Source organism: Hyla sarda, chromosome 1 (assembly GCF_029499605.1).
Source record: "Hyla sarda isolate aHylSar1 chromosome 1, aHylSar1.hap1, whole genome shotgun sequence".
NCBI classification, from domain to species: domain Eukaryota; kingdom Metazoa; phylum Chordata; class Amphibia; order Anura; family Hylidae; genus Hyla; species Hyla sarda.
The window spans coordinates 86203821-86217351 of record NC_079189.1 but is presented as its reverse complement, the minus strand read 5'-3'; the positions used below and the strand labels follow the sequence as shown (position 1 = coordinate 86217351).

Here is a 13531-nt window from a genome sequence, read left to right as displayed (position 1 = left end):
TATTGTGCCAGAACGGCAAAAAAAAAAAAACAACACATGGCATACTATTTTGGAAACTACACCCCTCAAGGCATGTAACAAGGGGTACAGTGAGCCTTAACACCCCACAGGTGTTTGACGACTTTTCATTAAAGTTGGATGTGTAAATGAAATACTTTTTTTTAACAAAAATGCTGTTTTTTCCCAAATTTACCATTTTTACAAGAGGTTATAGGAGAAAAAGCCTCCCAAAATTAGTAACCCAATTTCTTCTGAGTATGGAAATATCCCATGTGTGGATGTAAAGTGCTCTGCGGGCACACTACAATGCTCAGGAGAGAAGGAGCGCCATTGAGCTTTTGGAGAGAGAATTTGTTTGGAATGGAAGTTGGGGGCCATGTGCGTTTACAAAGCCCCCCGTGGTGCCAGAACAGTGGACCCCCCCTCCACATGGGTCCCTATTTCGGAAACTAAACCCCTCACAGAATGTAATAAGGGGTACAGTGACCATTTACACCCTACTGGCATTTGACAGACTTTTGGAACAGAGGGTTGTGCAAATGAAAAATACGTTTTTTTTATCTTCATGGACCACTGTTCAAAAAATCTGTCAGACACCAATGGGGTGTAAATGCTCACTGCACCCCTTATTAGATTCCGTGAAGGGTGTAGTTTCCAAAATGGGGTAACGTGTGGGGGGGGGGTCCACTGTTCTGGCACCATGGGGGCTTTGTAAACGCACATGGCCTTCAATTCCAGACACATTCTCTCTCCAAAAGCCCAATAGTGCTCCTTCTCTTCTGAGCATTGTAGTGCGCCAGCAGAGCACTTTACGTCCACACATGGGGTATTTCCATACTCAGAAGAGATGGGGTTACAAATTATGGGGGGCTTTTTTCATATTACCCCTTGTGAAAATGAAAAATTTGGGCTAACACCAGCATTTTAGTGAAAAAATAAAAAAAATTCATTTTCACGTCCAACTTTAACGAAGATTCTTCAAACACCTGTGGGGTGTTAAGGCTCACTATACCCCTTGTTATATTCCGTGAGGGGTGTAGCTTCCAAAATGGGGTCACATGTGGGTGGTTTTTTTTTTTGCCATTTCTTAGAACCGCTGTAACGATCAGCCACCCCTGTGCAAATCACCTCAAATGTTCATGGCGATCTCACTCCTGAGCCTTGTTGTGCCCCCGCAGAGCATTTTACATCCACATATGGGGTATTTCTGTATTCACCTCTTGTGATAATTAAAAGTATTAGGCAACACCAGCATGTAAGTGTAAAAAAAAAAAAAAATTTACAATAACATGCTGGAGTAGACCCCAACTTTACCTTTTCATAAGGGACAAAAGGAGAAAAAGTGCCACAAAATTTGTAAGGCAATTTCTCCCGAGTACGGAAATTCCCCATATGTGACCCTAAACTTTTGCCTTGCAATATGACAGGGCTCCGAAGTGAGAGTGCCATGTGCAATTGAGGCCTAAATTAGGGATTTGCATAGGGACGGACCCGGAAGCAAGAATTACACTTGCCTCCGATACCAAAATTACCCTACGTCAGTGTTCCCCAAACAGGGTGCCTCCAGCTGTTGCAAAACTCCCAGAATGCCTGGACAGTCAATGGCTGTCTGGCAAAACTGGCAGTTGTTGTTTTCCAACAGCTGGAGGCTCCGTTTTGGAAACAGTGCTGTACCAGATGATTAAAATTTTTATTGGTGGGGGGGTAAACTGTGTAGGGGTATGTGTATGTGTAGTATTTTACTTTTTATTTTATGTAGGTGTAGTGTAGTGTTTTTAGGGAACATTCACACAGGCGGGGGTTTACAGTGAGTTTCCCGCTGGGAGTTTGAGCTGCAGAGGAAAATTTGCTGCATCTCAAACTTCAGCAAGAAATTCACTGTAAACCCGGCCAGTGTGAATGGACCCTGTACATTCAAATGGGGGGAGGTAAACCTCCAGCTGTTGCAAAACTACAACTCCCAGCATGCCCTTTGGCTGTCCGTGCATGCTGGGGGTTGTAGTTATGCAACAACTGGAGGCACACTGGTTGCAAAACACAGAGTTTGTTACCTAACTTAGTGTTCTGCAACCAGTGTGCCTCCAGCTGTTGCAAAACTACAACTCCCTATCATGTCCCGTCTGTCAGTGCCTGCTGGTAGTTGTAGTTTTGCAACAGCTGGAGGCACACTGGTTGCAAAAAACGGAGTTAGGTAACAAACTCTGTGTTTCACAACCAGTGTGCCTTCAGCTGTAGCAATACTACAACTGTCAGCATGCACTGACAGCCGAAGGGCATGTTGGGAGCTGTAGTTATGCAACAGCTAGGGGGACACTACTACAACTCTCAGCATGCCCTTTGGCTGTACGTGCATGATTGGAGTTGTAGTTATGCAACAGCTGGAGGCACACTTTTTCATAACTACATAACTACAACTGCCAGCATGCCAAGAGCCAAAGATCATGCTGGGAGTTGCAGTTGTGCCTCCAGCTGTTGCAAAACTACAACTCCCAGCCTGCCCTTTGGCTGTGCATGCTGGGAGTTGTTGCTAAGCAACAGCAGGATGCAAACAGCGCTTACCACCTGCTGTTGTATCCCTCTGCCACAGACCTTCGGAACAGCTCAGGACAGGAGACCACGCCGCCGCTCGGGACTGCTGCCGCTCTGGACCGCTGCCACACCAGACCCCTGGTGAGCCTCCCCACAACCCCCCCACCGCTGATCACCCGCTGATGCCGCCCAGCAGGATGGGTGCCACCTCACTCCTGCGGCAGTGACCAGAATTCCCACTGGCGTACACCCTATGTCCTTAAGGGGTTAATGAATACAAAGCCAGGATGCCATAAACATGTATAAAGGAAAGACTGAGGGGGAATTTACCAATGCCTGTGAAAAGTCGCAGCATTTTTTGCCCAAACCTCAGTTTTATGCATAAATGTTGCAGTTTTTTTTTACTTTACACCTTGCTCACCAAGTGTTTCATAAATCCATTCCTGACTTTGTATTCAGTAATTGCAATTAAAAGCCTGAATGTGTAAACACAGCCTTGGATTATAAGAATATAGAGGCACAGCCTACCTTTCTGTGACCACCTAGACTTAATTTAAATGAAAAGCAGCATTATTTGTATTGTACAGTATATCACTGTTACTATTATACTTACTTTATGTAACAAGCTGTTGTTTGGCTATTTTATGTTAGTATTATTTGAGCACTGTATGATTGTATTTATTTGGGCACTGCTACTTAGGCACTGTACACTATGTTATTTCTGTAGTGTGTGTCAGCAGTAGCCTATGTTGTTTTCTTTTCAGCAACTACATGAAAGTGCCCAATTTATGATACTTTTATACTTTTTTTTATACTTTTTTTTTTTTTGGGGGGGGGGGGGGGACCATACTATATGGCACTTATTTATAGGCACTACATGGTATAATTTTTTGTGCACTGTATGACATGACACCAAAGGGAGGGGGGTAATTGAAGCAACAGGTACTGTTTTTTTTCTTTTTCTTTTTCTTTTTTTTTAATAAAACATCTAATTATTCATTCTGTTCTAGCTGTAATAAATGTAATACAATGCATTTTAATAAAAACTATTTTCAACCTGGATTTCCCTGTAAAATATGGCAACTACACAGAAATGGAAAATTAGTATTTTGAGTATCTGCCCAAAGGTCTTGCTTTTATTCGATAGTACAATGATGCTGATGTAAAGGAAACTTTCCGTATTGCCTGACTTCTATTAACCTAGAATGACTTCTGTTAACCTGGCCTTGAACCATAAAGAACCCATTGTGCCAAAGTTCACTGAAACAAGTTATCCAGAAGGTGCAACACGTAGCAAAGAGGAGCCGACTAAAGCCAACCAATGAATATCAAGCTTCTTACTGAGCTTTTCATTGCTACGGTAGATAAAGATACCTGCCTTGCTGAGGTGAGATCAGTTACATGGCTCTATATTGGTTACTATACCAGGAACATTTTAAGCATATGACATTTGTCAAATTAAATCTAGAGTATAAATTCATGAATAATTACATTGACCGGTTGACATATGTTATAGTGGCCCTAATAAATAACCATGACATTAGGCTTCACCCTGTTGTTGCAGGTATATACCTAAATAAATTATATATTATCATTTGGTGAGTGTTCTCTCTGCAACAAGTATTATGTAAAATCCTACATCATAGATACTAGTATATCAGTATCCAGTCCTTCTCAGTCAACAGTAAAGGGCAGTGTTAAAAATGCAACACATTTACTACAGATTACATTGACTAAATAGGGAATTGTATCAGCTATTCCAAATTAAATATAATCAAATACAAGCTATTTCTGAATGCACACCATTTTACTGAAAATAAAAGAAACCATATTTGCACATGCAGCTACCTAGAGAAATAGAAGGTCCTGCTCATCTGTCCCATGAGCAGAGGTGTAGGGTGGGGGGTGCAGTGGGGGCCAGCCGCACCGGGCGCAACATCTGGGGGGGGGGGGGGCGCGCTCTCCGGCATAGGAATACTTCTTTTTATGTGCCCGGGCCGGCTCCCGTGTGTGGCTGCAGGCGGGGGCCGGCCAGAACATATAAAAACTAATACTGTATACTAAAAACCATGGGGCCTACAGCTGTTGTGAAACTACAACTCCCAGCATGACTGGACCGGCAATGGCTGTCCGGGCATGCTGGGAGTTGTAGTTTCACAACAGCTGGAGGCCCCCTGGTTTTAGTATACAGTATTAGTTTTTATATGCTCTGGCCGGCCCCCGCCTGCAGCCACACACGGGAGCCGGCTCGGGCACATAAAAAGAAGTATTCCTATCCCGGACATCCCTGTGTGCCGAAAAATCTTTTCGGGACATAAGGATGTCCGCCGGTCACTCCCCATTTCCCGGCCAGCACGCGTCCTCCTTCGGTCCTTCGCTTCTCCGACACTATGGTTGTACGCACAGGATGTCACTGACGTCCCGTGCGTACAACCATAGAGACGCAGGAGGACCGCAGGATCATCGCAGGACGCGCGCTGGCCGGGGCCTGGTAAGTGACCGTCGGCGCATCATCTTCTTCAGTGTTCCGGTCACCGCTCCCACGGTCCCGGCACCTACTGCTATGGTCCATAGGCCATAGCAGTAGATGTGACCCCGGGCCGGAGGAGCGGTGACCGGATCACTGTGGGGGCAGCAGTACAGACATACAGCCTCCAGCCATACACTGTATATGGCTGGAAGCTGTATGTCTGTGGGGTGGGGGGAAGCTGCCTACTATTGTGGGGGAACTGCTGACCTAATGTGGGGGGGAGCTGCCTACAAATGTGGGGGGGGAGCTGCCTAATATTGTGGGGGAACTGCCTACTATTGTGGGGGGAAATGCTGACCTAATGTGGGGGAGCTGCCTACTATTGTGGGGGAACTGCTACTATTGTGGGGGAGCTGCCTACTATTGTGGGGGAGCCGCCTACTATTGTGGGGGAGCTGCCTATTAATGTGGGGGAACTCCCGACCCAATGTGGGGGAGCTGGCAATCTAATGTGGGGGATCTGCCACCTAATGTGGAGGAACTATACTGGGGAACTATTTAGATGCATTTTGCTTTAATTACATCAGTATTTCCATAACAAACAATACACGTGCTTAGGGGGTAACGGTTTCTTTAACTAATCTGGTGGAAGAGACTCGAGTGCTAAAATCCACGGGTTAGGGGGCGCAAATTACTTGCCTTGCCCCGGGTGCTGACAACCCACGCTACGCCACTGCCCATGAGGAACCTTTTGTGAGGCAATGGAGCCTTATATTCAGTGAATTTGGTGCTATGGGTCTACTAATGCAAAGTGGTATAAAATAAAATAAAAATAGAAAACATCTCAGCTATCCAGTGTAAAATGTTATACAATGTATAAAGGCATAATGTATTAAACACTGTAACATCTATGTTGTCATACAGCATTTCAGGAGGATGGATTGACCTTGATGAACCTTACTGTGTTACAAATGTTCCCACTTATACAAGGTTACCAGCATGGCAAAGTATCAGGTGCACATAAAACTGAGTTATGGTATTTTCATACATAGGACCTAAAAAGTGGATTTTAAGCAACCAGAAACCTACAAACTGAGAGCTGGATTCTGATTGCTCCATCGGCACATGTAGAAACCTTTGAATATTGTATCAGCTATTAGTCCAGTCGTTTCTAACTTATAGCTCACAGCCAACTTCCAACTGTTTTATATTACTTCCATAGGGGCATGAAGCTATTTTCTCCTTCATACAGCTCTTGAAAAATAAAGATGATCCAGTCAGTTATATGGGGCATGCCATTGTAGCTAGTAACCAAAGCTAGACAGCCCCCCAAGTCCACCCAAGAATCCAGTAAAACTTTAAATGCTGCCACATTAGTTTCACATCCAATCTGCTATTTTTCCTATCAATATTATACACATCTGAGCAGTTCCCAGTGGATCCCAATAAAAGTCAATAGGGTCTATTGGTCTCTGCCGGTGACCGTCACATGGCAGATCTGTCTAAACATTGAAGCTAAATAGAAGCACAGTGCACATATGGACAGAATCTCTGAACCACCAATAAATGTGTCTTTAATATGTATTTATTATTGTATTTTCTTACCTGGAAAACCTTTGCCAAATTGTCAAACAAAGCTTGGCCTGCGCTGACTTTGTGCTTGACTCCTCGCACCGTGCCATTCTTACTGAGAATATTCACCCGCTTTGTTCCAAATCCTCTATCTTTAGTGGCTCTTGCTAAAACAAGCAAGTCATCTGGTTCATTTTCACTTTCATCATACTCTGACCCTAAAAAGCCATTAAGATGACCATCTGATTCACTTTGTATGCTGTTCTGGTCAGTCTCTGAGCTGCTGGCACATTCAGAATCCACTGAGTCTCCGTCAGTATAGACTTCCTTCAGCACTCGACCACTATAGGATGACGCTATCCTAAACCTCACTTTTCTTTGTTGCCTGTCTCCTTCCGGCTTCATCTCCATGTTGATTATATCTCCATCCATGGATAAAAAACAAAATCACTTACATTGTCCAGGCCTCAGAGCGTCACCTCACTTGCCGAACTGTAGCACTCACAACAATAGGAATATTCTTAGTAATGACAGCAGCACCCATAAGGAAATAACGTCTGGTATGGAAAGGTGTAGCTTACTTCGAAACTGCGATTAATAATGAATTCTTTTGTGCTATGGTTACCCTTAAGCTAAAACCTGTAAATGAATATGCCTGATTAATAATGTAAGACCTGTAGAGTACTTTCACAGCAGAAACGGTATAGAGAAACAATGTTAATGGAGGAAAACACTTGACAAATTGGTTACCTGTAAGGATATAAAAAATGCAATGTGCATTTTGGAAATTCATTTAACAATATGTATTAGAATAAGGTGTACACTATAACTCCGCTGAATAACTTAAAGCGTACCTGTCATAGTGCAATAAAAAGAAAAAAAAAGTGATATGTTACTCAGGATCCAATCCTGATCATGTGCATATACTTTTTATGTGTCTCAGACCTATATATGCAGAGATATAAACATTTATCTGCTGGTGAGTCACTTTTTCATTCTGCAGGCTGGAGGGGGCGTGTCAGTCTGTCTCCCTCACGGGAGCAAGCCTGGGCAGTCAGCCAATCAGTACTCTCTACTCTGTAACCCTTTCCTCTCTGGTTTTATGCTGTGTCATGTGTCAGAGGAAGATACTTGGAGCTTGCCTGCAGTAATCAGAAGACATTATGGTGAATTCATAACAGGATAAAATGTGTAAATATAAGAATAGATCTTTATAAAATCAGTGCAAGGATTTTTCAGATAAAAGTACAGCATTTTTATGAATACATGTTCTATCTGTTTTATCTTCTTCTAGTAAAGCTGGATGCTAATCATCATAGCTGTCACTATGTGTGTCATTCATCTTTCACAGACACCTGAATGTCTGATCAATTTCTTTGTCATTCAGGAGTCCGAGAAAGCTTTGACTATTTCAGCATGCTGGGAGTTGTAGTTTAGTAACAACTGAAGCTACAATATTTGTAAATAACTGTGTTAGAGCTGTGTTGCCTCCAGCTGTTTTAACCCCTTAAGGACTGAGCGATTTCACGTTTTTCCATTTTCGTTTTTTCCTCCTTGCCTTTAAAAAATCATAACCCTTTCAATTTTGCACCGGGACCCCTCGTTATAGACAGGGATCAGACTTAGGATGTACTCATACGTCCTAAGTCCTTAAGGAGTTAAAACTACAGCTCCCAGCATGTCCACACATCCTTTATCTGTAGTTTTGCTTACACAATAGAAATCTCCTATACTGGATACCGGTATGCTTTACGGCCGGTATCCAGTATGCTGTAAAATCTAGACTAGTCTGTCTGGCTAAAAGACAGGCGACCCCTAGTGGTGGCTATTTTGAACTTGAATTTCAGGTGAAAATTTGCATTTTTTTAACAGGTGCATATTTTGAAATGTCATATTATAATGAGTCCTGCATTATATGAAACGTTTTTTTAACAATGACAGAGCCTCTTTAAATAGGCTCTATAAGTAAAAAAAAATATATATGCACAAATCAATAGAACAAGCTGCGGTGTCCGAGTGCAGGATGTTGTCCTTTTGGCTAAATGTTGCCTCAGCGCCTAGGGTGTCACTATTCTGGGCCCACTACTCTAAGGTGTTGTTGTTTTTGTTGTAAAGGGGTTTTTCTGCTATGTTCTAATCAATTGTGTTACTGTCCCCTTAAGTAACTATTGCAGAGTGACCAAGGTAACCCTGAAACCCCAATGGGAGCCCCCCAACATTATTCCTGTATAGTTTAGGGAGGGAGAAACTGTCCAGTGTGTTCAGTTGGAGGTTAGAGTGAGGAGAGAGAAGAGTCTAGGAGTTGGAGAGCTGAGGAACAGTGTGGAGAAATCTGAGGAGGCGCAAGGAAAAAAAACCTAAAATCTGCCGCCACGCAATTCTCAGGAAAACCCCATCGCTCCGGTGTAGTTCAAGCTTGGCGATAAGCACTAGGCTCTGGTGGAAAAATAATCTTCAGTCAGTGTAAAGTCTCTAATTCAGCGTGGGCTGTCATTAAACTCAAGTCTGCAGTTTCAGCAACTAGAAGTCCAAACAAGACGGCAGGCATCCTCGGCAGACTCGGCTCTTCTCTCTGTACAAATCTGTTTTCTGTAACCTGGCATTGTGGTCATTATTGTCCCCAAGCTTGGCACAGGAGAGCTATCTAAATATTAGAAGTTGAAGGTTAACGTTGCCCTGGCATAATGAATTGTGGATTACATGCACATCTCACATGTAGACACCACAAAGGAAATGTAAGAAACTCTGTAATATATCCTATTAGAGAATAATGTGTTCACATATCTTATTCTTTTCTGCTCCCCTCTCCCTCCCAAACGTATAATTCATTTAAATCTATCTTAAGACGTATTTGTTCACTGACGTATCACGTTACAGCTGCCTATAGAAATCTTTGAAGAGGGGAGGCGAGAGAAGGGGCTGGAGACAGACAGAGGCAGACAGATATGCATAAAGAGGCTCCAGCAGCTCTGCTTAGTGCTGATCTATAGTGTTCTCCATTCTGCTGCTTCTGATGGTGTGCTAAGGAGATACAGAGGAGTAGGAGCCCCTCTTCAGTGTAGATGACGTGTATAGTAGACAACATAAAGGATATGCCCATCCCACTAGCTCAGACACAGCTGTAACTTAGCGATGAAGCGATGGGAAAAACTGGTAAAAAAAAAAACTGGCCAAATGTTGCACATTATTAAGCAGAGCACCATTTTCAAGCAATATCAGGGAAAAAGGGATCTCTGCTGCAGAAAAGAGTGAACTAGTTCAATGCATTGGACGAGGTATGAAAATATTAGATACGGAAACTTAAGCGTGATCATCACACTATTAGGAGATTTGTGGCTGATTCAGAGCACAGACAGATTCATGCAGATAAAGGCACATTGAGGAAGATTTCTGCCAGATCCATGCATCGGATCAAGAGAGCAGCTGCTAAAATGCCATTACATAGCAGCAAACAGATATTCAAAGTTGCTGGTGCCTCTGGAGTTCCACGGACATCAAGGTGCAGAGTCCTCCAGAGTCTTGCAACTGTGCATAAACCTTCTATTCAGCCAACACTAACCAATGCTTACAAGCAGAAACAGCTGCAAAAAATACATGAAGACTCATTTTCAAACAGTCCTGTTCACTGATGAGTGCCGTGCAACCCTGGATGGTCCAGATGGATGGAGTAGTGGATGGTTGGTGGATGGTCACGCTGTTCCAACAAGGCTGCAACATCAGTAAGGCGTGGTGGAGTCATGATTTTGGTCTGGAATTATGGGAAGAGAGCTGTCCGGCGCCTTTAGGGTCCCTGAAGGTGTAAAGATTACCTCTGCAAAGTATGTGGAGATTGTGATTGACCACTTTCTTCCCTGGCATGGAAGGAATCACTAGGCTTTCCGTAATAAAATCATCTTCATGCATGACAATGTACTATCTCATGCTGTAAAGAATACCTCTGCATCAATGGCTGCTATTGAGTTAAAAAGTGAGAAAGTCATGGTGTGGCCTCCATCCTCCCCTGACCACAATCCTATTGAGAACCGTAGGAGCACCCTCAAGCAAAAGATCTACGAGGGTGGGAGGCAGTTTAAACCCAAACAGCAGCTCTGGGAGGCTATTCTGACATCTTGCAAACAAATTCAAGCAGAAACTTTCTAAAAAGTTCAATAGATGCAAGACTTGTGAAGCTGCTATCAAATAAGGGGTCCTATGTTAAAATTTAACGTGACCTGTTAAAATGTTTAAAAAGTTAAAATGTTGTTAAAAGTTTGATTGAAATAGCTTTTGCTGCAAACACGATAAATGGCAATTTTCAGTACTTTAAAACCTATAAAGTGTTTTGAAACTTACTGGACTACAATTATCATTGTCTTAAGACTGTTTTTTGTGTCTAGAAAAGGCGCAAAAAAAGGCGCAAGCAGGGTTTATTTGTTGCAGTCCACTGATTTTGGCAATACACATGATATGGAAGGGTTTTATCAACTGCACCTTTTTGTGAAAAGGCGGAAAAAGGGTTCAAAGCCACTGAAAAGTCTCTAAAACTACACCAGCCCAGACTTAGATTAGCTTTTTGGTGTATGTGAAGAGAGAAGTTTCAGAATATGTGACCTGCACAAAATGTATCAAATGCTCTGTGACCATTTAATAAATTTGGTGCTCCTACACATTACCAACACACAAAAAAAAGGTGTAGAAAAATGCTTCACTTACACCTACAATGATAAATGCCAGCCACTGTGCATAATAATTTGAAACAGTGCTGTCAGGGTCCGTGTCACGACTCTGGCTGGAGGTGGATCCTCTGTGCCAGAGAGGGATTGGCGTGGACCGTGCTGGTGGACCGGTTCTAAGTTGCTACTGGTATTCACCAGAGCCCGCCGCAAAGCGGGATGGTCTTGCAGCGGCGGTAGCAACCAGGTCATATCCACCAGCAACGGCTCAACCTCTCTGACTGCTGAAGATAGGCGCGGTACAAGGGAGAAGACAAGAGCAAGGTCGGACGTAGCAGAAGGTCAGGGCAGGCAGCAAGGATCGTAGTCAGGGGCAACGGCAGGAGGTCTGGAACACAGGCTAGGAACACACAAGGGAACGCTTTCACTGGCACAATGGCAACAAGATCCGGCGAGGGAGTGCAGGGGAAGTGAGGTATAAGTAGGGAGTGCACAGGTGAGAATACTGATTAGGCCTGCTGCGCCAATCAATGGCGCAGCGGCCCTTTAAATGGCAGAGACCCGGCGCGCGCGCGCCCTAAGGAGCGGGGCCGCGCGCGCCGGGACAACACAGACGGGGAACGGGTCAGGTACGGGAGCCGAGATGCGCATCGCGAGCGGGCGCGTCCCGCATCGCGAATCGCATCCCGGCTGGGAGTAATATCGCAGCGCACCCGGTCAGCAGGTCTGACCGGGGCGCTGCGAATGAGAGAACGCTGCGAGCGCTCCGGGGAGGAGCGGGGACCCGGAGCGCTCGGCGTAACAGTACCCCCCCCCCCCCTTGGGTCTCCCCCTCTTTTTGGAGCCTGAGAACCTGAGGATAAGACTTTTGTCCAGGATGTTGTCCTCAGGTTCCCAGGATCTCTCCTCAGGGCCGCAATTCTCCCAGTCGACCAAGAAGAATCTTTTACCTCTGACCGTTTTGGATGCTAGAATCTCCTTCACAGAAAAGACGTCAGAAGATCCAGAAACTGGAGTGGGAGAAACAACTTTGGGAGAGAAGCGGTTAAGGATGAGTGGTTTAAGGAGAGAGACATGGAAGGCATTGGGAATACGGAGAGAAGGAGGAAGAAGGAGTTTGTAAGAGACAGGGTTGATCTGGCACTTGATTTTGAAAGGACCAAGATAGCGTGGTCCCAGTTTGTAACTGGGGACACGAAAGCGGACATATTTAGCGGAGAGCCATACCTTGTCTCCGGGAGCAAAAATGGGGGGAGTTCTTCTTTTTTTATCAGCAAATCTTTTCATCCGGGATGAAGCCTGTAAAAGAGAATTTTGGGTCTCTTTCCATATGGTGGAAAGATCACGAGTCACTTCATCCACAGCGGGCAAACCAGAGGGCAAGGGAGTAGGGAGGGGGGGAAGAGGGTGACGGCCGTACACCACGAAAAATGGAGACTTGGCAGAAGATTCGGAGACTCTGAAGTTGTATGAGAATTCGGCCCATGGTAGAAGATCTGCCCAGTCATCCTGGCGGGAGGAAACAAAATGCCGTAAATAGTCACCCAGGACCTGATTAACTCTTTCTACTTGCCCATTGGATTGGGGATGATAAGAAGAAGAGAAGTTTAATTTGATCTTGAGCTGTTTACAGAGGGCCCTCCAGAATTTAGACACGAATTGGACGCCTCTATCTGAGACGATATGCGTGGGCAAACCGTGAAGGCGAAAAATGTGTACAAAAAATTGCTTTGCCAACAGAGGCGCTGAAGGAAGACCAGGAAGAGGAATAAAATGTGCCATCTTGGAAAATCGATCAACGACCACCCAAACAACTGTGTTGCCACGGGATGAGGGCAAGTCCGTAATAAAGTCCATACCAATCTGTGACCAAGGCTGTTCAGGAACAGGCAGAGGATGAAGGAGACCAGCAGGCTTCTGGCGAGGAGTCTTATCCCGGGCACAGACAGTACAGGCCCGCACGAAATCAATAACATCAGTCTCCAGAGTCGGCCACCAATAAAATCGAGAGATGAGTTGCAAGGATTTTTTGATGCCCCCATGGCCTGCGAGGTGGGAGGAGTGTCCCCATTTGAGAATCCCGAGACGCTGGCGTGGAGAAACGAAGGTCTTCCCTGGAGGAGTTTGCCTGATGGAAGCTGGAGAAGTGGAGATAAGACAGTCCGGAGGAATGATGTGTTGCGGAGAGACCTCTACTTCAGAGGCATCAGAAGAACGAGAGAGGGCATCGGCCCTAATGTTCTTGTCAGCAGGGCGAAAATGGATTTCAAAGTTAAAACGGGCAAAGAACAACGACCACCTAGCCTGG

The 13531-nt window shown here is 44.6% G+C and overlaps 1 protein-coding gene across 1 annotated transcript in view; it reads right to left on the bottom strand.

Annotated features, from left to right (window-relative positions):
- Positions 1-7003, bottom strand: part of GRXCR1 (glutaredoxin and cysteine rich domain containing 1) — a 101508-nt gene extending 94505 nt beyond the window's left edge. Inside the window, exon 1 of the mRNA XM_056553188.1 lies at positions 6605-7003. Coding sequence (XP_056409163.1) covers positions 6605-7003 — 399 coding nt within the window. The remainder of the gene's footprint in view (positions 1-6604) is intronic.
- Between the last annotated feature and the right edge of the window lie 6528 nt (positions 7004-13531).